The 25,821-nt window shown below is 57.9% G+C and overlaps 1 protein-coding gene across 1 annotated transcript; it reads left to right on the top strand.

Annotated features, from left to right (window-relative positions):
- The first annotated feature begins 10,543 nt into the window (after positions 1–10,543).
- Positions 10,544–17,043, top strand: BRINP2 (BMP/retinoic acid inducible neural specific 2). The gene is made up of 7 exons (XM_075509202.1): positions 10,544–10,849; positions 12,741–12,931; positions 13,102–13,292; positions 13,686–13,791; positions 14,150–14,386; positions 14,599–14,821; positions 15,172–17,043. The coding sequence occupies exons 1-7, from the start codon at positions 10,551–10,553 to the stop codon at positions 16,286–16,288; spliced, it is 2,364 nt and encodes a 787-aa protein (XP_075365317.1). The 5' UTR covers positions 10,544–10,550; the 3' UTR covers positions 16,289–17,043.
- Positions 17,044–25,821: the final 8,778 nt, after the last annotated feature.

Below are 25,821 nucleotides of genomic sequence, written 5' to 3' on the forward strand. Positions count from 1 at the left end.
CTTGGAGCCCCGCGCCGCGCTCCCAGCGCCGGCCGGGCGGGCGGGCGGCGGCGGCGAGGGGCGGGGACGCGGGGCCCGGCGCCTCCCCGTGCGGCTCGGCTCGGCTTGGCTCGGCTTGGCTCGGCACGGCACGGGGAGGCTCGGTTTCCCCGGCCCCGCGCCTCCCCCCTCCTCCGCTTCCCCCCTTTTTCCCCGCATCCCTGGAAAACCGGGAAGGCTGCGGAGCGATGCGGCGGCGGGAGGGGTGCCTGTGCTGCCTGGCCCAGCCCGGCTGCTTTGCCTCCTTCTGCACAGAGAATAACTTACAGGTACCCCCCAGGAGAAATCACGGACCTCCGAAGTCCCAGACCTCCAAAATCCCAGCGGAAGTCCCAGACCTCCAAAACCCCAGCAGAAGTCATGGAACTCCAAAGTCCCAGACCTCCAAAATCCCAGCGGAAGTCCCAGACCTTCAACGTCCCAGACCTCCAAAATCCCAGCAGAAGTTGTGGACCTCCAAAGCCCCAGGAGAAGTCCCAGACCTCCAAAAATCCCAGACCTCCAAAATCTCAGAGGTAATGGACCTCCAAGGTCCCAGACCTCCAAAATCCCAAACTTCCAAAGCCCCAGGAGAAGTCCCAGACCTCCAGAAGTCCCAGACTTCCAAAGCCCCAGGAGAAGTCCCAGACCTCCAAAAATCCCAGACCTCCAAAATCTCAGAAGTCATGGACCTCCAAAATCCCAGACCTCCAAAGCCCCAGGAGAAGTCACAGAGCTCCAAAGCCCCCAAGCCTGTGTGTTTTGAAAAAAAAAAGGTACTGGGAGTGTAAGGGCCAACCCCAAACCTGCTGGTTCTTGTTGCACTGGATGCCTTTTATTTGCACTCTAAGTGAGCTCAAAGCAGCACCGACGGCTTGCCCAGCTACCAAACCTTCCTGCAGGCACCCGTGGTTCTGCAGCCAAAACGCTCTGACAGTAAATATTCTCCTCTCCCAGTGTGGGATGAAAGGCCCGGCCCCATCCCAGCACCCAACAGCAGCAGGAACACACAGCCACGCCGGTTTGGTTTTCCTCCTTGGAGGCTCCTGCCTCCTGCGGAGCTGACACCTGCGGAGAAGAGGGGTGTGGAGGCATCGCCGCCCTGGAAGTGGAGCTCCCATCTCACCAGCTCTGCGCTGGCTCCTTGTGTGCGGCACGGCTCCATCCCGCCTGGCACCTCCAAAGAAAACCACACACAGCAGATATGTGGTACTTTAAAAAAATCTTGCTTTTTTTTTTTTTTTTTTAGAGAGTTCCCTCTTACCATGCAGCAGCTGCAGGGATTTCCCCAAATTTCTCCTCCGCTGGTGCCAGCCATGAAGCCCCCCAGTGTGGGCATTGCGAGGGGACACCGCTGTGCCCCAAACACACTGAGCAGAGAAGCCACAGCGGATGCCTTTCCCGAGACCGGTTTCTGATTTATAATAACCCTCCCAGCTACCCACTATATTTTGGGCTGGAAAAGCCAAGCTCACCAGAAATTACCCATTTTCAACACCAGCCTTGTTAAAAATCAGAGCCGAGCACTAAAAATATAACGGTGAGGGTGTTTTCAGAAGTCAGCTAGTTGGGAAAGTGTTTCAGCAGCACCGTCCCCCACCAGCACTGGCTGGCTGCAGCTGCTGGCAGAAAAAATTTTTAAAAAATCAGCAAAAATGAGCAGCGTTGTTTTGTAGGACAGGGCATGGGCCTCCCTTTTGCGGGGCACAGGGAAATCCCTTTGGAGGGCCTCCGCCAGACTCTTTCGCTGCTCTTCTTTCACCAGGGGACACACACTCATTAAAAGGAGTTTTCCTGAAAAAAAAAGTGCAATTGCAGTATTCAGAAGGGGTCACCAAGAAGATCCTTTCAGCCCCCGTTTGGAAACGGGGTGCATCCCTGAGAGTGATACCCTGCTAATGCCTAACACCGCACAAAGAGGAGCAAACGAGGGGCTTGGTAGGAGGCGTGGATACTACATACAGGTAAATAAAACATTTAAAAATAAACCAGCAGAGAATGGTAAATCTGGCGTCACCGGCGGCATCCTCCCGCCGATCGCCGGTAACACCCCACACATGACATCCTTGAACCTCGTTAATCATTTATCGGTATAGATGGTGTAATTTGGCACAACCAGGATTCCTTTAAAGTCCGCACGAAGCCGGTGCCAGCGCGCCACCGGGGCCTCGAGGCCGTAACCCCCGCCCCGGCACCACCACCGTGGGGGGACCCACCCGGCCCTTCTGCGGGGACACGCGGCTTTGGGGGCCGGGAAGGAGGGAGGGGAGGGGCCGGCGGGGCTCGGAAGCCCCCCGCGGCTGTGCGGGCCGGTGACCGGGCTGGGCGCCCACGGGCCGCGACTCCCGCGCCGGGCCGCGCGTGTCCCCCGCCGCGCCGCGCCGCGCCGCCCCGCCCCGCGCCGAACGCGGCATCGCCAATGGGAAGGCGCGGGGAGGCCGGCGGCGCCTTTTATTGGCTGCCGCCCCTGCATATATTATCGGGCGGCGGCGGCGCCCGCGGAGCGCGGCGGGATCCGGCGCGGGGCCGGCAGCGGCACCGGAGCCCGATCGCGGCGGCGGGCGCGGGATGCTGGCGGGGCCGCCGGGGGCCGCCTGCCCGCCCGGCGATGGGGCGGCGCGGGGCGGCCGGGAGGCGGCGGCGGGGCAGGGCCCGGGGCCGCTGAGGCGGAGCGGAGCGGGACGGGACGGGACGGAGAGGCGGCCGGTGCCCCGCCGGCGCTGAGCGGGAGCCTGGGGTAAGTCTGCAGGATCGGGGGGGGGGGGGAGGGCGTGAGCCGGCGTGGGGACCCCGCCGGTGGGCGGGATGGCGGGCGGGAAGGGGAAGGAGCCGTGCGGGGGGAGCCGCGGCCCCGCACGGCGGAGATCCCGGGTACCGCCGTGCGCGACGGTGGAGACGCAGCTCGGCCGCCGCCGGCTCGCCCGGTGACCTTGGCCAAGTTGCCTCCCTGCTCCGGGCTCGCTTCGCGGCCGCCCCGGTGAGGACGTGGGTGGAGGAAGGCAACGAGCTCTCCCCGGGCGGGAGCCGCCCCGGTGCCCTAGTGCGGGGCCCAGCAGGTCCGGGTGGCTGCGACCGGCCCGGTGGAACCGGGTGCTGGCAGGCTGCCGGGGTAAACAAGATGCCCGGCAGGCAGGAAACATTGTGCAGCATGCTCTGCTCCGAGAGACATGCCGCTGTGAGATGCCCTGGGACCACAGGGACCGGGGGAGATACCCCCTGAGATGCTCAAGCACAGGCTTTACTGTTGGGCATAGATAAATCAACAGGAGAGGTCTCCTATCCCCTGTGCTGCAACGCGGGGCCCCGCTGCCACCGGCTCTCCCGCCGGAGCACCGGGCCGAGGCGAGGAGCGGGTGACCTCTCGGAAGATGTTTGCTCACCTCGAACGCTGCGTGCGGTTACCAGCGCGGTGCCGGTGACAGCAGCCTCCGGCAGCCCTGGCAGAGGGGGTCCCTGGCTGCGAGCCTCAATTCCCTTCACTAAACACTAATTTTTTTCAGTAGGAAACAAAACTCTGGATCTTTAAAGCACCGGGCTCGAGAGCATCAGCTCTCAGCACAGTGATGTCCGCCCTGTCCTGCCCCTTCTTAGGGGGACCCGCATGCCGCTGCCCTCCGAGGCTGCCCTGGAGCAGGGGTGGTGGGTACCAGGGCTGCCCCCCGCTGTGGTCCCGGGGCCGGGCAGGGTGAGCCTGGGTGCTGCGGGGCCGGGTGGGACCTGCCGGCAGATGTCAGTGTCCCCTCTCTGTCAGCAGCCAGGAGGGTCCGTACCAGTATCGGAGATGTTGCAAGGAGCCCCCTGCACTTTTTCCAAGCGGAGCTGGCTTTGGTGGGGATCCAGTGACAGTTTTGAGACCTGGGGAGCAGCGGGGTGCTGGGAAGGGGGTGGCCCCACTCCGGCATCCCAAATCTCCTCCTGATTCTCTGCCCAGCACCAGCCACCCACTGACTTATTTACCCTGTGCTGCTAACACTGAGCTAGTGCCGTGCATCACTGCCCGCCCGTGACACTTGTCACCTGTGTGAAAGCAAGGCAGGGATGGGAGGGAGCCGTCCTCACCTTGCACTGCCTCCAGCTCCTGCATGAGGCTGGTACTTGGCTTGCTCTGACAGCGGGGTCCATGGTGGGGGGGGGGGGGGGGGGGGGGAGCTGCCCTCTCCAGGGAGGGGGCTGCATGATGCTTTCCCCAGCTCTCGTGTGCAGGGATGCTCTTCCCTGCTTCCCTGGCCCCAGAGACCGGTCTGCAAGGATGCTTCAGGCTGAGAGCTCAGCACAAGGTGGGGGAAGCCAGTGCTGCTGCTGCTGTCGCCGCACTGGGGGGAGTTGTATTTTGCACAGTGCTCTTTTAAGAGGCTTTCTGCCTGTGGGTGTGAAAGTCTCGGGTGAGCAAAGCCAGAGGGCAGAACACATGGCACTGGTGCGACACAGTGCACGCAGCTGCTGTCTCCCCTGATGGCAGCCCAGGCTTTATCTCATTTGATGTCTTATGCAAATCCTTAGCTCCCCAAGTCCTGGGATTTTCTGCTATTTTCCTTTACTCTCATCTTGAAGTGTCTTGCTCTTAAGGGTGTGAAGAAAAGCTAATAAAAGGAACCCAAGTCATCAAGTCTTGCAGGTTTTTAAACTGGTCTCATGAGCTGGGGGGGAGGCAGTGTGACTTAAAGTCACTTAGCAATAGTGACTGAACAGGCTACGGAGGGTAGTTCGCAGGAGCCTAGCGAGAATCCGTTCACAGCCACCATTGTGATCCTTAACATTGCTGCTCAGGCACGGATGGAAGGCTCCGAGGTGGCTGTCCCCATGCTTGCTGCCCAGAGCCGTGTCTCCACAGGCTGGGTGCCAGGTGGCTGACAGCACCCCGCCGTGCCCACTTTGCCAGCAATTATCGTGCTGCTGTCGCTCCGGCAGTGCCTGGCTCACCCTCTTAATTACCCCGGCAGATCAATGAGGGCGCAGCGCTTCCTTGGGAGCGTGCGGATGCGAGCCCAGTGGCATGATGCGCTGCACTGACACCTGCTCATTGCAAACCACGACAGAGCCGGGGGGGCAGAGAAGGCAGCGGTGCAGGCAGGGAGAGGCAGGGTACAAGGGAGCTGTGTCCCACGAAGCCCCAAGCGAAGTTGGTGGCTCTGGAGCAAGGAGCTGAGCATCCTGCACTGAGCATCCTGCAGGATTGATCCCTTTGGGATTGTCAGTCCTGGGGGGTGCAAGCGACAGAGCAAGAGGTGCCCTAGGCGCCTGCGTGAATTCACATAGGCATGGCTCAGCTGAGTCACACAGAATCACAGAATCATATAGGTTGGAAAAGACCTTTAAGATCATCGAGTCCAACCATAAACCTAACACTGCCAAAAACCATCACTACACCATGTCTCTAAGTACCTCATCCAAACGTCCTTTAAATACCTCCAGGGATGGCGACTCAACCACTTCCCTGGGCAGTCTGTTCCAATGCTTGATAACCCTCTCGGTGAAGAAAAATTTCCTAATATCCAGTCTAAACCTCCCCTGGCGCAACTTGAGGCCATTTCCTCTTGTCCTATCACTTGTTACCTGGGAGAAGAGACCGACCCCCACCTCTCTACAACCTCCTTTCAGGTAGTTGTAGAGAGCGATGAGGTCTCCCCTCAGCCTCCTTTTCTCCAGGCTAAACAGTCCCAGCTCCCTCAGCCGCTCCTCATAAGACTTCTGCTCCAGACCCTTCACCAGCTTCGTTGCCCTTCTCTGTACGCGCTCCAGTACCTCAATATCCCTCTTGTAGTGGGGGGCCCAAAACTGAACACAGTATTCGAGGTGCGGCCTCACCAGTGCCGAGTACAGGGGCACAATCACTTCCCTAGAGTCAATCCACTTCAGAAACTAAACTGCACTTAGCCTCTGCCCAGAGTCTTTTAAGTGGCCTTAATTTGATAAAGCTTTCCCACGTTTAATGAGAAGGTGACTCAGTTGCTAAGTTTGACGTTCGTTCCCACTAAAAGGCATCCGCAGGGAGCTCAAGACCCCTCCCCATCGCTCCCTGCTCCTGCATGGATGCGCCTTTGCTCCCGCCGTGCCCCAGGGACCAGCCCCCCACGGCTGGGCACGTCCCACAGCTCTGCCACCAACAGGTATCGCTCTGCCTGGTGCAGACATCGGGTGCTGCTTTTGTTCCAGGCTTCGGCTCAGCATTTACAGGGGGTTGTGCCAGAGTCCATCCGGAGTCCCGTGCTTCCCCACGGCACCTAGCAAATACCACCGCAGCCTCTCCCCAGTGCACATGTCGCAGTTTAGGTATCTCTAGATCCACTCCTGCAGCATGAAAGGGCAGAAATCAATGTTAATGTCCCTGACAATTAGCTAATGTCTTAATTATCGAACCTAGCCTGATTAGTGGTGGAGCGTGTGGCTCCGGAGATGCTGTCGGCATGGAAGCAAGCAGGACCTTGGCATAACTCTGCAGGATGTTGCTGCTGTCACCAACAGCTCCAAGGGCAGTAGAGAAAGGCTTTTGCAGCTCACCTGAGCTGCTCACCAGCCACTCGAGCATCCCCATCCACACCTTGCACCATCCTGCCTCGGTTTCTCAAGCCATTTTGGATGAAGACACCCACCGCAGAAGCAATCCCGTTGCCATCTCAAGCCTAAGGGTGGGAAGGCACCTCCAGAAATTGCAACAAGCTGTTTTTAAGATGCAGCTCGTGACAAGTGACAGTCTGGGCCATGCATCAGCCATCACCGGAGGGACACTGGGGTGTTCTGCTGCAGGCAGCAGGGACACAGAGGGCTGCAACAAGATCAGGAGGACTTGGCCAGGAAGGAGGTTGTGGTCCTGGGAATGTTTGCCAAGAATATTTGCATTGGCACTCTTCTTCCTTTGCTTAAGGTTTTTATAGAAGGGGGAAGGAAAAAAAAATTAACAAGCTGGAAGTTTTCCAACTTTTGTGATGCAAAACCCTAAATAAAAAAAAAAAGTAGTCAGATGCTTCTCATCAAATCTTCATTCTTTTGGATCAAGGAAAAGTGATTAGAAAGTTATTTCCAGCTCTAGTAGTAATGTCAAGGGGGTTACTCATTTCCAAAGAGCTTTGCTCTCCCTGGTGTCCCAGGAAGATACTGGTGTGAGCAGGCAGAGGCGCACCCTGATAAGCATTGCCCCCAACCCTGCAGAGCAGTGGCAGCAGCCCCCCAGCAAAACCAGAGTCCCGTCCCCCCACCCCCATGCAGCTGTGTGGACTAAAGACTATATGGAGCTATAGCAATTTCTGCATGTATTTATTTTATACAACCCCTCATCGATACGAGCAAATAAATTAGCCCAGCTAACGATGGTGCAGGGAAGCTGCTCCTCCTCGGGGATAAGCTCGCCGCATAACTCGGCGCAGCCCCTGCGCAGGCTCTCCTGCCCACGGTGGCTTCCCCGTTCCTGCCTGACTTGGTGCTTCAAGTTTCTGTTGGCAAGGATGCTCGCCTGCGTCAGCGCCCGTCCCCAAGCAAGAGCTCGGCTCAGAGGTGCCAGCACTCATGCTGTAAATAAGAGGCAGGTGTAAATAAGAGCTCATTTAGCAAGGCTGGAAAGTTTGCTACTTTAAGGGACTCTGCACACCAGGAGCGGACCTTTGCTGGATTTGCACCAGCCAAGTGCCAGAAATACCCAATTCCGACTATTTTTGCTGCTCTGCAGTAAAATGAGATGGCCACAAGAAAACATCCCATGCTCAGCCTTGAATCTCAGAACCAGCTCCCCAGGGAAGGCAGCAGAGCAGGCTGAAAGGGTTTCTAGCTGGTCTGGGGACTGCAGCCCAAGGGAAGAGGTGGACCAAGGTGGCTCCATCCCTAATATCTGTCCCCACAATGGTCACCCAGAAGGGGTTTGCTGCCTTGACCTGCAGTGCTGGGAGGGGAGGTGGGAGAGGGGGTTTGGCGGGGAAGGGCAGCACAGGGAGCCCCTCTTGGGGAAGGCACATGGGGGTGCTCTGCATGGTGGTGGTGGCGGCAAGGGGCTGGTCAGTGCTCGTGGGAAGCTGTTAGCACCCAGGATGGTTTGCTGGAAGAGACAGTGCTCTGCTTGGTCCCCCCCAAAAAATCCCCTCCGTGCTTTCAAATCAAAGGAAGGATGCTTCCATGTCCTCCTGATTTACACCAAGAAAACCTCAGGGAGGGCAGCGGGGTGACAGGTGTGAGACTGTCCATACCAGTCTGGTGGTGTGGCGATGGATGAGGCCAGTCTCCCACCACGGTGCTTGTGGAAAAGCATCCCCTCAGCAGTATTAGACCCGGACACGGGGAGAGGGGGACAGGAGGGAGCAGCCCCTGCTCCCCGGCCCAGCCACACCTTGGCTGGGGTGGTCAGGAGCCACCTAAAAGCCACAGACAATGACAGAGACTAAGGAGATTGGCAGCGCCGAGCCCGTTCATGGTGCAACAGGCAGGCTACCTAGCGCGCCGGCTGTTTAAACAAGGTGTTTTGCTGGCACAGCCATATTTAATGCTACAAGCAGAGCATTTCCATGAGCAGGGTTTAGAAAGATGCTGCTCAAAGGAATGCTCTCGCCTCTGGAGCACTGCTTTCCTCCCGGTCACGGAGGGCTTAGCCCATGGTCAGCATCTAAACCATCTATAGGATTTGCTGCCAGGCCCTGTCTCCCACCATGCCCTCCCAGGCACAGCAGCTTGTCCCGGCTCTCTGGGTCACCCCGTACAGTGTAGCAGCAGGACCCGCGGCTGCAGGGCAGCGGGGGGCCGGGAGGGTTTAATCCCGAGCCTTGCATGCTCCTTCGGTCCACAGGCCACCTCGATTTTAATTGCATCTGCAGATATTCCTGGGGAGGAGAGCAAGGTGCTTGCCTGCTTCAGACAGCCGCGGCATCCTGGCAGCCTGCTTCCCCCTGGCCTAGCTTTGGTTGCAGGCAGGGAAGCAGGCAGGGAAGATTTCAGAGCAGCTGAAGTGCCTCAGCTGCTCAGCCATCACCCACACGTGGCAGCACACGAGCAGCTCCGTGAGCAGCCAGCGTTGGGTCCCGCCACGTTTCGGGGGGGACGCCCCCTCCAGCCCTCGAGGTGTGGAGCAAGGAAACCAGCCTGATGTTGCTGGTCCCAAAAGCCCTGTCCACCCTGGCATGGCGACCTGTTCGTTCGAGCCAGGATTTGGCCACGTCATGGCCATAGGGGACTCCACGTGCCAGGAGCAGGAGGCAATGACCAGGATGTTATACAGCTGCCTGCAAGGCTCGGAAAAACTAGGGTGACATGTGGAAAAACAGTGTGACGGGGACAAAAAAAACCCCTGCCTGCTGCTCCTGCCTGCCCCGCTGCCCTGACACCCCCAATCTGGTGATGTGAAAATCTCAGCTTTTGTTTAAAATTAACAGGGCCCTGGCCTTGAGGGCTGAGTGAGAAGCTGAGAAAGCATAATCAAAGTGCACCCTTAAGGGTTTAAAAATAGAAGAGAGGGAGAAAAAAATTAAAAAAAATAATTATACATGTTAAAGTGCGATGATTTATCCAGCAAAGCCCCATTCAGGAGAGCACAGGGCTCGTGTGTGCTCGGCAGGGGCGAGCATTTGGGTACTGAGCCCCTGCCGGCCACCTTCCTGGAATAAAAATCACCTCCTCTGGAAGCACTGCGGTGATAGGGGCCCTATTTTTAGGCAAACAGCTCTTGCTGCCCAACAGAACACCTCGCTTTGCCCCGGATCTGCTGGACCTTGCAGCTCCCCATCTCCCACCTTCACTTGCAAATTCAGGCTCTGGCTCCGGGGCCACTGCTGCCAGCAAAGCTCCCTCTGTGCTCCCACAGATAGTGCCACACTGAGCTGAGACCAGAAGGGTCTTGTCTTGAGATAAGTGCTGATTGTGTTCAAAACACCACTGTGATCAGCCCTGCCAGCCTTGGGGTGGACATCCATCCATCTATCCATCCATCATCTCAGCCACCAGCAGGACGCAAAGGAAGGTCTAACATCAACTGCATGCGGCTCAACCCGTACTAGAGAAGCTCATTTTTGCTAGTTCCCAATGCTTATTGATTTTTAGCCCCCCTAAAACAAGCTGCATATGCTCGGGACAGGCATCCCCAAAGTGCAGGGCGCAGAGGCAGCCCACCGACCCCGCTGCACAGGCACCGCACAGCAGCAAGCTTGGCTCACTGGGCTGATGCACGGCAGAGAAAAACATAAAGAAAAAGCCAGAAATCTCTCAAACAGGCACCAGCCAGGTTTTCATTTAACTTCAGCAGCAGCCAGCACCCCTAGCCCCATAAACTCTTACCTCCTGCAGCACGACCAGTCTGGGGAGAGCCCGATACATGGCTCTCCCCAGAGCACGGCTTCCCCTTCATCAGCATCCCAGCAGCCCCCTCAAAGCAAACCCCACCTTCCCTTAGCTTGTGGTTGCACCTGGTTTATACCCATACCGAATTGGCTCCACCTGGCACCTCGCCCCATGCCACCAGCCTCACGGGCTCCCCGCTTTGCGCGGTGCCGTTGCAGGGCAGGGCTGTCCCAGAGGATCGCCGCGGGGCAAGAGAATGAAGAAGCCAGCCGGACGGCAGCAGGATGGGGCGGCAGGACCTCCCGCATGCTGACGGGCCCCCGCCGATGCTCCCATGGCCGCTGGCCCTCCTGGCCCTGAGCGCGTGCTGCCGCTGGGGGGTGGCTGGCGAGGCGGGCGGCACGGTGCCCCAGCAGCATGCCGCCGCCGCGACCCCATCCTCCTCCTCCTCCTCCTCTTCCTCTGGCCGGGCACCGCTCGACTGGCTCCTTACCGACCGGGGACCCTTCTACCGAGCCCAGGAGTACGTGGACTTCATGGAGCGCTACCGGCAGGGTTTCACCACCAGGTACAGGATCTACAGGTGAGAGGCAGCACTAGGGGCCAGCCCTTCGGCGGGCACCCTGGGAGGGGGCTGCAGCGTGGGGGACTGCAGGGGGCACAGCGGAGCAGACCCCTGTGTGTGGGAGGAGGCTGCCCATCGGGAGAGACAGCGGGTGGGTGTATGTGAGATGCTGCTTTCCCAGGGAATATAACAGCAGCCCCCCAAGATGCTCACGGCATGGCTGGGATGGGCCCTGGGCAGGATTTGGCCCAGCCTGGTGCACAGGTTGAGATGGGATCAGCCCTTATGGTGGGAGGCACAGAGGGATGCTCGTTTGTCCTTTTGCCATGCACAAAGACATCTCTGTGCTGAATTACTGAGCGTGCCTGGACTGCCAGCCATCTGGGGCTGGGATGCTGCTGGGGCTCGCAAAAAGCCACCCTGACTGACTCCCAGCATGTCCCCAGTGCCGTCACCCCATAGACTGCGGCAGTGGGATGCTACATGCGTGGGGGCCAACGATGGAGCGGGTTTCTTGCCAGTAGAGAACCAGGTTTGGCAGCAGCGGGGTCCACTGACCCCAGCAAAGGACCACCCCATGACAGCCAGTGTGGGAAACCCACTCCACCGCCTCCCGGTGCTAACTGGGGCTGTCGCCTCCTGCTAACTAGCCCTTTTCCTTTCCTCTCCTGGCTGGTGCCAAGCCCCAGGGGTTTCCAGCAGCAGAGCAAAGCCCAGCCGCTGCCTCCCAGGGGAGCTGACGTGGGTGCAGGGATGGCAGCCTTGTTACGCAGCTTGGCACCCCCAGAGAGCTCCTCTCCCGCCTCGCCCCTTTCCTATGCACTGATGCTGCCATGCCGAGGGACCCGCGTCCTCCAGGGATGCTGCTGGTGACGGTGGTGGGACAGGAAGGAGCAGCCGGAGGGACAGCAGCTGGCTTGTGCCTCCTCTGAGGCGGAGAACCCGCTAGCAGCCTTTGGGGCTTGCTTTGCCTGTGGGATGAGATGGGGGGAACTAGTGCAGGGCTCCTGGCCCCCCAGCCCCATGTCCCCAGCACCCAGGGAGCGTGCCTGCAAGGGGAGCGGCAGCATCCCCCCTCCACCACCCCCAGCTCCACTCCTGTCCCCAGCGTCCCACTTTCTGGGCCCAAAAATCACGATGGGAGGCAACCCAGCACCACCAAGCCCCTTGGCTGCTTTTCACCCATCCACCCCTCCCTCCTCCTCCTCCTCCTCCTCTCCCTCCTTTCCCAACCAGCCCTAATTAAACTGTCTGAAAGCCACCGCCTGGTTTTAATCAGAGCAAAATGCTGAAGATTAGGCTGAAATCAGCCACTGGTTGTTCACAGGGCCGTTGGTAGTTCGAGGTGGCAGCAGGCTGGTGGCCCCCTCCATGGGCTGGGCGACGGGGGGGCACATTCACAGCCTCCAGGGCTATGAGGGGACCCACCACATCCCAATGCCTCCAGCTTCCAACAACACTCTGCCGATACTTAAAACCATGAAACTCCCTGATGTCGGATATTCACCCGGATCCGTAGGGATGGGGATAGAGGATGGATGAGGCCCATCCAGCCCAGCAGTGCTGGAAAAGGCTCTGGCCCTGCCCTGGGCTGTGATTAATGCCTGCCGGAGGTGCCTGATTAATCAATGTCAGGCATCTCCGCTGCTTGTAGCTCGTTATCGCCATTGATGGCTTAGGGAGGGACGATGCTTTCCTTCAGCCTGGATCTATAGCTGGCAAGCGCATGCAGTGGGTCTTTCACCTCCGCGGTGGCAATGGGGAGGTCAGGATGGTCCCAACAGGAGTTTCTCCACCTACTGATCCCCTGCCCCAAGGTGGACACTGGGGACAGCGGAGGCGACAGCGTGCACGTGGCATGGCTGGACCGGCTTCAAACCCCCTCCCCACCGCTGCTCTCCTCCTGCAGAGAGTTTGCTCGCTGGAAGGTGAATAATTTGGCCTTGGAGAGGAAAGACTTCTTCAGCCTGCCGCTTCCCCTGGCCCCCGAATTCATCCGCAACATCCGCCTGCTGGGACGCCGACCCAGCCCCCAGCAGATCACCGACACCCTCATCAAAAAGTATGGGACCCACTTCTTGCTTGCCGCCACGCTAGGAGGTGAGTGCTGGTGGGTGCTCGCTGCCCGCTCGCTCCCTGCTTGCTTCCCTTGCGCAAGGCAGCGTGCAAAGGAGGGAGGGTGGGAAAATAAGCGCCACAGGAGAAATATGGCCAAAAAGGGGAATGGGGGGAGCCCAGCAGCCCCCCAAAAGCGTTGCGTGTCCCCCCAGGAGAAGAGTCCCTGACCATTTTTGTGGACAAGCGCAAGCTGAGCCGGAGGGCAGAGCCTGCGGGGGGGGCTGGGAACAGCTCGGGGGTCTCGCTGGAGACCCTGCACCAGCTGGCAGCCTCCTACTTCATCGACCGGGAGAGCACGCTGCGCCGGCTCCACCACATCCAGATCGCCACGGCCGCCATCAAGGTAGGTGAGGACACAAGGGAGAGGGCAGGACCGGGAGACAGCGGCCCCGGGCCTCGCCAGCAGCCCCTCAAAGCTGGCTGAGACCCTAAAGCAGCATCACAACCCGGGGAGGAGAGACGGAGGGGGAGAGCGGGCAAAGTTAGCACATCCACGTTATTTATGGGAAATTGGGCACGCTAATGAAGGCACATTTTTCAGTGGGCTGCAGGCAGGGCTGCCGCCTGTCAACAAACCAATTAGCAGGCAATTAGTTCTCCTCTCCAAGCATTGCCTTGCTACGGGCAGTGGGGCATGGCAAGCCTGGCCAGGGGTTATTTGCAGCACTTTTGGTGGGGTGGCACGCACCCTGGGTCCCCTCCTGTGTCCCTGACCACCTGCGGGTCCCCCCTTTAGGTGACCGAAACACGGACGGGGCCACTTGGCTGCAGCAACTATGACAACCTGGACTCGGTGAGCTCCGTTCTGGTGCAGAGCCCTGAAAACAAAGTGCAGCTGCAAGGTAGGACCAGGCTGGTGGGGACACGGTGACGGACCAGTGCCGGCGTGGGATGCTCGCAGGCGCACAGGGGGCCGCAGGGGAGGATGCTGGCTCGAGATGCTGCTTTTAATTTAAGGGCTGGGGAGGAGGGGGGATGAAAATAATCAAAGCTGGGCAGGATGAGGTTGTTGCTCGTCTGCCAAGAGGAGCCGAGATCGATGCAGAGCCCAGACAAGCGGCTCCACAGCAAATTGATATGAAAATCACACGAGGGTGGGAGCCTGGGGATGGGGAAGGCTCGTTCCCTCCTCGCCCCGGCGATGTTTTCAAGGGGCTCCGCACATGGTCTGACGCTCTCGGGGCTGCCTCCCGCTTGCAGGGCTGCAGACGGTGCTCCCCTCCTACCTGCGGGAGCGGTTCGTGGCGGCCGCCCTCAGCTACATCGCCTGCAGCTCAGCCGGGGAGCTGGTGTGCCGCCGGAGCGACTGCCGCTGCCAGTGCCAGCCTGCCTTCCCCCGCTGCAACTGCCCCGAGGCCGACGTCCAGGCACTGGAGAACAGCCTGGCACAGCTCCGGCGAGCCTGGGAGAGCCACCACGGCCAGTTTGAGGAGTCAGGTGAGGCTGGGGAAGACCCCACCAAGCATCCCCCTCCCTGCAGCCCCTCCTCTGGGAGCAGCCCAGGCTGGGCGGTGGGGCTCCAGGGCAGGATCCAGGGTGGTCATCTCACCAGGAAGACCTGAGAGCCCAGTTGGATGGAGGCTGGCTCCAGCACTACCTTCACCACTCGCCCTCCTGGGTCTGCTGACACCATCTCTCTCCCCCCGCAGAGGAGTTTCAGGCCCTGGTGAAGAGGCTCCCCGGGGACCGTTTCTTGAACAGGACAGCCATCTCCCACTTCTGGGCCATGGACCTGGACGTCCAGCATCGCTACCAGCAGCTGGGCACCAGCCTGAAGCTGCTCTCCAGGAAAACCCACCGACTCATCCGGCGGCTCTTCAACCTCAGCAAACGCTGCCACCGGCAACCTCGCTTCAAACTGCCGAAAGAGAGGTAGGGTGCCGCAGCATCCCCCTCCCACGCTGGGGACGCTGTTCAGAGCCCCGAGGGGGGCTCAGACCCACGGCCCACCTCCCCGTGGCTGGGACTGGAGGAGCTCCCACCTTGCTGGAGGGATGCCCAGGGGTGAGCAGGCAGTGGGGGCAGCCCTGCCACCCTGGGATGTTGCCTTGAGAGGTTGGATCCAAGCCTGGAGGTGGAAAATGGGGCTCGGTTCATGGGGGCCACCAGCAGTGCAGAAAAATGGATGCAAGGTGGGGAGCTCTTCCACCCCTAGGGAAAGTTGGTCGCACCTGTAAAGATGCCACATAAGCATCTCTCCTCCTGCATCTCTTCTCCTCCAGGTCCCTCCCTTACTGGTGGAGCCGTGCGCAGTCGCTCCTGTACTGCAGCGAGACCACCATGCCGGGGACCTTCCTGGAAGAAAGCCACAGCTGCGCGTGTCCCTCTGACCAGTCCTCCTGCCAGGGGTCCATACCGTGTGCCTTGGGTGAGGGGCCAGCCTGCGCCAGCTGTGCCGAGGACAACAGCACCCGCTGCGGGACCTGCAACCATGGCTACGTGCTCACCCAGGGCTTCTGCCGCCCCGAGGTGGCCGACTCGCTGGAGCACTACCTGGGGCTGGAGACAGACCTGCAGGACTTGGAGCTCAAGTACCTCCTGCAGAAACGGGACAGCCGCATTGAGGTGCACTCCATCTTCATCAGCAACGACATGCGCCTTGGGAGCTGGTTTGACCCCTCCTGGAGGAAACGCATGCTCTTGACCCTGAAGAGCAACAAGTACAAGCCCGGGCTGGTTCACGTGATGTTGGCCCTCTCCCTGCAGATCTGCCTCACCAAGAACAGCACGCTGGAGCCCGTCATGGCCATCTACGTCAACCCCTTTGGGGGAAGCCACTCGGAGAGCTGGTTCTTGCCCGTCAACGAGGGCAGCTTCCCAGACTGGGAAAGGACTAACGTAGATGCCTCTGCCCAGTGCCAAAACTGGACGCTCACCCTGGGCAACAAGTGGAAGACCTTCTTTGAAACAGTCCACGTCTACTTGCGGAGCCGCATCAAGTCTCTGGATGACAGCTCCAATGAGACGATCTACTACGAACCCTTGGAGATGGCAGATCCCTCTAAGAACCTGGGCTACATGAAAATCAACAGCTTGCAAGTCTTTGGCTACAGCCTGCCCTTTGAACCAGACGCCATTCGTGACCTGATCCTTCAGCTGGACTACCCCTATACCCAGGGCTCCCAGGACTCAGCCATGCTCCAGCTCTTGGAGATCAGGGACCGGGTGAACAGGTTGTCACCCCCTGGCAAAACCCGCCTTGACCTCTTCACTTGCTTACTCCGCCACAGACTCAAGTTGGCCAACAACGAGGTGGCGAGGATCCAGTCCTCCTTGAGGGCCTTCAATGCCAAGCTGCCCAATGCGGTAGAGCAGGAGACGGGCAAACTGTGCAGCTAACGGCTGGGGCTTCTCAGATCTTGGAGCGAGGAGGCCAGGAGAAAGGACTCTGTGGGGCAGGGGCAGAAAATAACCACCCTAAAAAATTAAATCAAGGCCTTACCTTAGTGCCAACCGTGTGCTTCCATGGTACACCCAGCGACCGGCCAAAGAGATGCAGGTCTTGAGCGGATGGAGGACGCCAGCGGGACTATGGAGGAGGGATGGCTCGCGCAGTGCAGACTGGCTCCGAGCGCATGGATGATGCCAGCATGGCTGCCCCACGGCACCGCTTTTGATCGAGCATCGGTGACTGGGGGGACATGCCAATGGCCAGGGGGCATGCAGCATGGCCAGAGGCAGCTGCTGACCCCACCAGAGCAGATGCTCAGCCCACCATGAGGATCCTCCAGCAGCGGTCTCCTCAGTGCCCCAACTTTTGTAGTCTTTTTAACAGAGGTTTCTACCGGCACCTTCGCTTCCGCATCCCCTGCGACACTTCCTGCGGCCATGCCCTCACACACGGCACGGGGGGACCATGCTGCAGGCCTCCGAGATGCAGCAGATCTCTCCTGGCACCTCTCCACAAGCATCTCGTGCCCATCAACGCATCATCACCCCTCGTACGGCAAGAACCTGCCCCATGGACGCTGCTGTCACGGACACCAGCGGAGACCTCTGGGCCGCAATTCCTTACAAAAAATCCCCAAAACCTAAAACAAAAAAAAGAAAGAAAGAAAAAGAAAAAAATGTTTTATTTATGTATTTATTTATTTGTTTTGTTTGGGAGGGGTTTTTTTAAACCTATTTATTTGGGGAGGGTCATTTCTTGTCGGTGGCTCCAGCCAAGAGACATCTTAGTAAAATGTATCTGTTTAATATATTTTTTAAAAAATGCCTTTTTTGAGCAAAAGTTCAACCAAAAACAACCGAGAGAAAAAAAAAAAAAAAGAACAGTTACTGTCATCTCTGGCCCTGGCTCTTCCCTTGCTGTGTGGCAGGAGGGGATGGCGAGGAGGCTCCCATGCATGCCCAGCCGCCGTGTCCCCCCTGTGTCTCTGCACCATCCTGCTCTCTGGATTTTAGCCGAGCCTCCTGAAGAGGGGAGATGCCACCACATGGGCTGGCCATCTGTCTCCTGTCCACGTCTTCATTAACTCGGAGGGACAGGGCTCCAAGGTGGCCCATTAAGACCATCAGACATGCCTGGAGGCAGGGAGGGATCCTGCCCACACCTGGAGCCAGCAGCTCCTGCCTGCTTCACCCTGCTCTCACTTTTGCTCCCAGGGGGGTGCCTGGAGCAGATGCGACACATCCCTGAGCTGGTGGGAAGGACCCGCGCGGCACCAGCCGCATCTCATGTCCAACCTCCTCCTAGTCCCATGTAAACATCCACCATGCCCCACAGTGACCAGTGCCGCGGCTCGGTTGCCCGCTGTGACATGTACCACCTCTTTGGGCATGTCAAGCATGGCCCTTGGGAGGTTCACTTGATGTCCCTTAATTCTGGCATGGGAAGAGACAGGGAATACCTGACCCCCAGCCACTCTTTCTGGCCACTTACAATTGTATAGACAGGTATGACAGTCGTTTCTGTGTCCTAGCTCCATTGCTTGGTCCATATATGTCGGTTGCTCCGTACTTCTGGTATCCTCATTGACCTCCTCAAGGCCTTCTCATTCATCACCCCCTTAGAAGGGTCCCCAAACCAGGTGCAACCCATCCTGGACACCCCGCTCTGCTACCCAGTGCAAGCATCAAGGGGCAGTGGGTTTTCCTGAGGCCAGCATCTCCAGCAGCCCCACCACCAGGGAGCCGGTGGCATCTCCAGCGCCAGCTCAGCTCAGCCCAGCGAGGCGGTGCGAAGAGCCAGGTGGCGGGGACAGGCAAGCTGGCAGCTGACGGCTCGGCAGAGCTGGGCTCCCCTCCCTCCTTCCCTGGCGCTGCTGCTGCCGTGCTCCGTGCCTGACCAGAATATCAAGCAGCGGTGCTGCCCGGCTGTCAGATGGAAACGCTGGGTATCCAGACAAGCAGAGCTCACCGCCTCGGCGGCTGCCCTAATTTCTCGGCTGAGGACAGGCTAGAGAGAGGAAGGAGCCAACCCTCCGACCCGCAGCATTCCCAAAGCAGGGAGTGCGGGCCGAGGGGATGGGTAGGGTGCAGGGAAAAGGAGATGGGGGGGGTGGAAATGTATCGGTGTGCAGATCTGAGTCCGCTTCCTAATCCTCCCTGGCTGGCAAAACTTGCCTGCTTGGATACTGCAAAAGCAGTGGTAACCCAAACTCATCCATCCTGCTTCTGTCACCCACTTGTTCCCCCCTCTCCTCCATCCTGGGGTTGGACAGATAAAGAGATAAGCAGGAGGAAAATAACACCAGGAGACATAAAGAGATAAGCGAGAGGAAAATAAAACGGGGTAGATAAACCATGCTTGCTATTTATGTTCCCTGTCTAATCTATCAATCCATCAGGCCGGCTATTGTGGTTATAGCATCCCTCAATCTGTCACCTGGACTTCTCTTCTCCATACATCTGTCTTCCTTTACCCATGTCTCCTCCCTTGTCTCCCAGTCCTAAAGGGAAAAAAATCAGGCAATTAAACACACCAGGAGGAAACGAGAAATCAAAGCCATCATCTCAGCTCCCCGGAGGAAGGTGGCAGAGATCTGCTTGGGATTGAGGAGGGTATAGGCGGGAGGGCCAGCAGTGCTGCCTGCTCCTGAGCAGGCAGGGCTGCCGGGAGGCTTCCCAGCTAGAAAGACTATTTCGGCTTCTGCTACATATCTTTCTGGGCCGTCACATCACTTCTTCTCCCCATCATCACGTGGGCCATGCGTTGGGCTAATGTTCCTCAGCTCCATCCTCTGTCTCCCCCAGACAGAGCATTTCCCACCATGCTTTTCGGCGCCCTTAACCAGTCACACATCCTAAAGCCACCCGAACACAAAAGCAAGAGCTGTCAGGATGTCTGGCAGCATCTTGAGGAGCTGCTAGCCAAGACATGTGGAGCAGCTTCCACCCAGCAGGGCACTGACCCTGGGTTTCTCTGCCTCGGGGCTGGCTCCAGAGGCAGGCAGGTGATGCCCTGAGAGTAACAGTCCCATGTGTGGGGGTGGAGGTGGATGAAGGCTGTTTACTTTCAATTTAATGCAAAAAAAAAAAAAAAAAAAAAAAAAAAAGGCAAAAAGGGGCAGGCAGGCAGCTGGAGGGATGCGCCATCAACTCTTTGCATCCTTGATGGTTGCCCCCCCGGGCTGCTGGCAGGCAGAGCGGTGCTGGAGCCTCCCCTCCCCATAGCCCCCCAGCAAGATTTCATCATGTATTGCCCAAAACCACCAAGTTTGGCCCAAATCGCTGATTCCTGTCAGGAATGAGGCCACACACAGCATTCCCAGCCCAGCAGCCAGCACGGTGCCTTCTCAGCAAAGCACCCCATCAGGCAACAGCAACGCCGAGCACATCCCTGGCCACCGGCTCCCCACAACATGGGGCCGCACCACCTCTTTGACCGAGTGGAGGAAAAGACAGGGGTGGTTCCCTGAATTTTGCTGATCAATTGCTGTATTTTGGGAGAGAACCACTTCCACCTTTTTTTGGGGTAAGTGGGTGAGTTAGAGAAAGAGCAGCAGCTGCCTGTCCCCCCGGGATGGACAGGAGGGGACTGCCAGGCTGCATGTTAATCTCGGGTGGAAGCAGCCAGGTCCTCCCATCCCTGTTCAGCAATTAAGGTGCTCGATGGAGGTGATTAAGAAGATGAGGTTAATAACCGGGGGTCAGCATTTGATTACCTTGCAGCGCTTTCCCCTGCAAAGAACGACGCTGACACCGGGGGGGCTGGCTGGCGAGTCGCTGCCGCGCACGGAGCTGGCAGGATCCGGCCTCCAGATGCAAAACGCCAGGGTGCCACGCTGCTAGGCCTCCCCAAACCAGGAATTTGGTGTCAAACCCGTTAGGTTTTAAAAACTGGTATGTCTGGGGCCCTCCTTACCTGTGCACTGGTTTGCAAGCCCCTGCTTTCATACACCTTACACAGCTCCTCTCTGCAGCTGGAAAGCTGCCTCTTAAATAAGGAGCTGAGCTCCTCACTCGCTTGATTGCAGCTGCTCCGGTTCCCTCTGGACATGTTTATTTAGCAGCTCTGTCACGGAAAAGGAGGCTGAGGAAAGGCCGGGCTGTTTCACCCCCAGCCCCAGCAGCAGGATGGGATTATCCGCAGTGCTCTCCCCCAGCATCCCTGCTTCACGGCTCCCAGGTGCGGGCTGGTCCCACCTCCATTTCCCAGCCGGTGACGGGCTGTGATCAGCTACACCTGAACCAAACAGCTCGCAGCTCCAGCCATCTAACCTACACTCTTTTTCCCCTCCTGTGTTTTCACCCCTTTTCCACAGCACCAGCTGAGCCTCCAGCCCTGTGTGCCATGAGGTGGTGCCTTTGGCCTCATGGCCAAGAGCATCTCCGCATCAGGCTGTGCCAAAATAGCAAGGACAGTTTTGCCATGAAGAGCCAAGATGGAAAGAGGTGGTAGGGCTAAATCTGCATCCCTGCTCCAGCCTGCCTCAGTTTCCCCCCTCATAGCTCCCAGCTGATGCTGTGTCAGCCTGGGAGAAGAGCACAGGATGCACAGGGGGTAAAACATCCCCAGAGGAGGAGGGAGGGCTGGGGGGGGGGGGGGGGCTCCAGAAAACATGCTTTGCTGGCAGATACTCTTTTTCTTTGCATGCAAACAGCACACTGGTGCAGATTTTGCTTGAAATTCACCCCGCTGTCTCTGCCTTCGTGGTTCAGGCTGCAGGATAGGCAAGAAGTGGAAATCAGATGTTTTGCTTGGCGGGAGGCTTCATGCCGAGCATTTTGCTCAGGGCTCCTCCAGCTTCGTTAGCCGCACAGAACCACCAGGCAGCTGCCCAACAGAGCTGTTTTGCTGTTTGACAGCATTTCTGGGGGAGGCAGGTGATGGCAAGCTGCCTGCGGACTTCTCTGCCCCAGCACGGGGCTCCTCCAGCTTCTTCTTGCTTATAACACAGTTTCGCCTCAGGAACCAGAGAAGCTCCTGGGCACGCATGGGATCACCATTTACTCTCCCAACTAACCAAGCAGACCATGGGATGCAGACCCTGGGAAACCAGGATCCCCAGGTCAGGTACTGCTGTGGTCTGGAGCTGCTCTGCCAACACAAGCCCACGGAGACTTGTCATCGTCCCCTTCCCACTCCAGGCTCATGGATGGAGGGCTCGCCACCCGCCCCCCTTGCTTCCCCCTGCCTCTCCAAAGCCCAGCAACGTCTGTGTGGCCAAGAGGCAAGCCAAAACCTCGCCATCTCTTTTTCAGCCTCATTGTCCCCCCCGCCCCCTTCTCCTGACAAGCTCAGAAGTGCAGTCAAGGTGGCAAATTAGCACCAGAGCCTCATTAATTGGCAGGCAGGAGCCTTCTCCTGCTGTTTGGGTTGTCATCAGCTGCTTCAGCACATTTTCAGTTTCTCTCTGTTTCGGTCTATTTTCTCCCTTTGCCGACAGTGGGCTGGGTTTTTCCTCCCTGCTCCAGCTCTCTGCCGTCTCTTTCAAAGCCATTGAGGGCTCTCATCCTCCCACGCCGTGCTCCCTGGGGTTCCCTCTCCAGAGAGGATTTACAGGGTCTGCAGTAAATGGCCACTTCTTAGGGAGCATAGGGGGACAATTAACAGGCTCTCGAAATGATGACGACCTCAGCTTCTTCCTCCCTCTTCTTCCTCCTCCTCAGCCTCCTGCTGCAGCCTCTGGAGAAGGCGGGAGAGGCTACAAAGGGCAGGCAGGGAGGAGGCAAGGGGAGGTTTCTGCCAGCCCAGACGTGCGGGAGAGGTCCCAGTCACCCTCCTGTGTGTCCCCAAGTTGCTTAGTGAGGAGCTGGGATGACTCAAGCTGGTGGGAACCTCAGGAGGCTCCAGTCCCAGTTCCTTGGCTCCCTTCTTCCCCCCTCACCAACTCCTCCATAAGCGAAGATGGAGAATCATAACATCACCCACCCAACCCCACTGCCTGCACCAGCCCTCAACCTCCTTGAGTGCCCCCCAGCTGCTCCCAGCTCTCAAGGAGAGCCTGAAGACCTCTTTAGATACCATCAAATAACATACCTTCACAGCATCCCATTCTGCAAGGGGAGAAACTTGCAGGGGAGCGGGGACACCGACGGCTAATTGCTTTCTCCTCCCTGATCTCAGGGCTGGGAGCTGCTGCCAGCAGCAGCAGCATCCCTGTCCATTAAATACGGGTGCCCTGCCCCGGGGTGCCACCGCAGCTGGCGTAAATCAGCAGTGCCGGGGCCAGGGGCATCGCTGATTCACGGCCAGGAGCCCAGCTGGAGGAGTTACCTCATCGGGCCAGACCCTGGCCCCCTCCCCGGCCCGGCTGTCCCTGGGACAGTGCTCCCAGGGGACCTCTTGGCTCTGCTCCTGGGCTGGGGCTTGAGACCGTCAGTGAATTTTGGAGGGATCTCCCTGGAGGACAAAGAGCTGCAAAAAAAAAAAAAAACCCAGACAAAGCTGCAAGCCAGACCTTTCGCTCCCAAAACACGTGCCGGGAACAGAGCCCAACTGAATGGAAAGAAAGAAAGGCGAGAGATTAGTCAAATTATTTTTAAAAGTGCTCTCCCAGCCTACAGGCAGCCTCTGCTTCATATGAGGATACACAAACCCTCCCAGCCAATCTGCCTCAAAATCAGCCGTGGTTACTACATTGGTCGCCACCTTCCTGCTTTTTCCTTTAATACAATTCCCTGCAATGGTTCCTTGCCCTTTCCTTGCCCCTGGCATTACTGATCCACTCAAGGAGATGGGAACTGAAGGAGAAAAGGATCTCAGGGACCTTTTTCTTCACCTGTAGCCCATTTCATCGCTGGGAGAGCCCATGCCACCAAGGATTTATCTCCCACATTGTTTTCCCAAACTAGTTTCTATGGTTGTTTCACTGACAGAACAGTAAAAAAATATGGCATATAAACCACCCCAAATAGTGTCCAGGGATGTGAAATACTATAAATCCCAGGAGGCTGCTGGGAGAAGAGCGATGCTGGGATTGTGCCGGCTCCATCCAAGCCATGTCTTCATCAGCCGTAAATCAGGGGGCTCCCCCAAAGCTCATGAAACTCAGTTAAAAAGAGATTTCCTTCTCTCCTGAGCCTCGGCAGTGGTATTGGGAGCAGTGCTCTCAGAAAGGCTCCTGGGAGAACAGAATCAGTGATTACCCAAATTAGTTTCTAATAGCTTTTATCTCCTAATTTCTACTTTGTCAAGTACTAAAATCCATTAATAATCAAGAGACCACGTGGAAAAACATTTAACATCCCAGCTGCCAAGAGCTCCCACCATGTCACACTCCAGCAATGTTAAAGGAGAGGGGAAAAAAAAAAATAATTATTACTATTTTTTAATCTTAAACCCAGCTCTCCAGGTAAACCATCACCTGCATTTGCTGATTAGCAGGATGATGGGACAAATCCACGCATGAAACTGTAGATGCTGCGCCTCCCATCTTGCTCCTCTCCAGCCCTTGCCAGATAAAGGTTCCCCATGCAGCCCTGTCCCTGTGCCAGCTCCTTCCTAGAAGGGACCAAAGGCTGGTGGCCAAGGCTTGTGGCACCCACGGTCCTGCCTCCCATCTAAACGAAGGCAGGATGCTGCCCCCCGTGAGATACCTGCAAGCGACAGGTCCTCCATGGGCTGAGGTTGGGTTGGACCGTTTCCACCCCAGGGCTGGTCCCTTCCACTCTCTAATAGCTCTGCCAAAATACGACAGCCCTTCATACCGCCGCCCCCCCCCCCCCCCCCCCCCCTTCAGCCTCTCAGCTTTATTTATTCCTTACCTTTGCCTTGTAGAGCTGGCCTTGGCCCTCCGGCCATGCCAAGCCATGGCTCTCCCTGCTCAGGTGGGAAATCTGCCCCCACCTTGCTTCAATTTGCATCAGCTGCTGCCCTGCACCACAACATTGCCCCTCTCTTAATCACCTGTTTGAACAGTTTAATAGGCTTCTAATAACATATTGCATTTCTAAAGCCCCCCCAATGGAATAAATCCCTCCGGCGTCCCCGGCAGCAGGCGGAGGGATGCACACAACTGCTGTGTGGCATCACCAGTGGCTTTCCCTCTGTGTCTGGGCTGCTTCCCCAGCAGCAGCATCCTGGAGAGAGGAGGGAAATAAAACCCCACATCCAACCCAGAGGTTGTTGCCTGAGCAACAGCGGAGGTGGGTGCAGGGATCCAGGCAGTGCAGCCAGAGGTGAGGTTCAGACACGACTGCCGGAGGGTTCAGGGCACCCTCTGGGGAAAAAAGCAGGAGCAAGGAAGGAATCGGGATGTTGCAGCTTGAATCAATGGCTGCAGTACCTGCTGGGAGCTGGGGGAAGGATGGGGGAGGCGCAGGCAGGCGGAGCGGAGGGTCAGCGGCTGCGGCATCTTGCATCCCAGCTGGGCTGCTGCGGGAATGGCGTTGTGTGGGCACATTCCCAGTATCAGGGTGGATGTGGGACAACCTCTTTTAGAGAACACTCTTGTCCAACGTATCCTGGCCTCACTGCATGTTTCTCCCTTCCTCTCTTGCCAAGGGGATGGTGGCCTGAAGAGAAGGGGACTGAGATTTTTTTGTTTGCAGTTTAACCATTGCCCCGAGGCAGGGTTGAGCGCTAACGTCCCAGTATAGCAAACCCAGTATCTGCACAGAACCACTAAGTCCTCATCCCCACATGACTGGGAGTCCGTCAGCCTGTCCAAGGCTAGCTGGTCACATGCAAACCCTGTCCTGTGCTCCTGTGGCTCGAACCAGCTCTGGTTAAGCTGCTAGCCTCGCAGAGATGAGCAAGCAGCAGTGCAATGGCACTGTACTGTGGTGACCACCTTGGGGCTGGAGCATTGCTAGACAGGATCCGGTCTTCGTTAGGATATCAGTACCTTAGTGACCGTGCATGGGGCATCACCGCCACCATGCACTTTTTATTCCACCCCTTCTCCTGCTCTCAGCGAGGCCCGAGGTCTGGTTATGGATTTGTTTGCATTTTGCTGTTGGCTTGAGCATCGCTAAAAAGCTGCAGTGATGTTGACTCAGGAGCCGCGGGCTTCGGGCGCTCGCAAGCCATAAATTGACAGCCGCGCTGTGTGCTAATCCGTACACGGGGTTAATGGACGCGGCTCCCGCCGGAGGGAGGCCGGGCACCATGGCAATCCCTGCCCCGGGGGATGTGACAGGCCAGTGTCCCCAGGGATGCTCAGCATCCTCTGGGAGCAACCCTCCTGAGCAGGCTTTCTGCAGCCGCTTGCAAAGCGGCCGGTGCCCACCGAGTGTCAGGGGCTGCTACAGCATCCACGTCATCTCCTAATTGCAGGGAGATGGGATGCTGGGATGGGATGTGGTGCTGCAGATGCTTTCCAGGGGTTTGCTCCTAATCAAGAGAGATTTAGTTGCTGGGGGGGGTGTAAGTAAGGTCACAAACCAAAATATATCCAGACACATACAGTACATAAAACTACAGTCTGTTTCCCCTCTAATTGGTAATAAATGTAAATGTTTAGTTATGCCTAGCTTGGGAGCTA

Source organism: Mycteria americana, chromosome 7, assembly GCF_035582795.1.
Source record: "Mycteria americana isolate JAX WOST 10 ecotype Jacksonville Zoo and Gardens chromosome 7, USCA_MyAme_1.0, whole genome shotgun sequence".
Classification (NCBI taxonomy): Eukaryota; Metazoa; Chordata; class Aves; order Ciconiiformes; family Ciconiidae; genus Mycteria; species Mycteria americana.

Coding starts and splice junctions, on each gene's coding strand:
- BRINP2 (XM_075509202.1), top strand. CDS start 10,551: ATGGGGCGGCAGGACCTCCCGCATGCTGACGGGCCCCCGCCGATGCTC. Junction 14,387..14,598: donor CGGCCAGTTTGAGGAGTCAG/GTGAGGCTGGGG, acceptor CTCCCCCCGCAG/AGGAGTTTCAGGCCCTGGTG. Junction 14,822..15,171: donor TTCAAACTGCCGAAAGAGAG/GTAGGGTGCCGC, acceptor CTTCTCCTCCAG/GTCCCTCCCTTACTGGTGGA.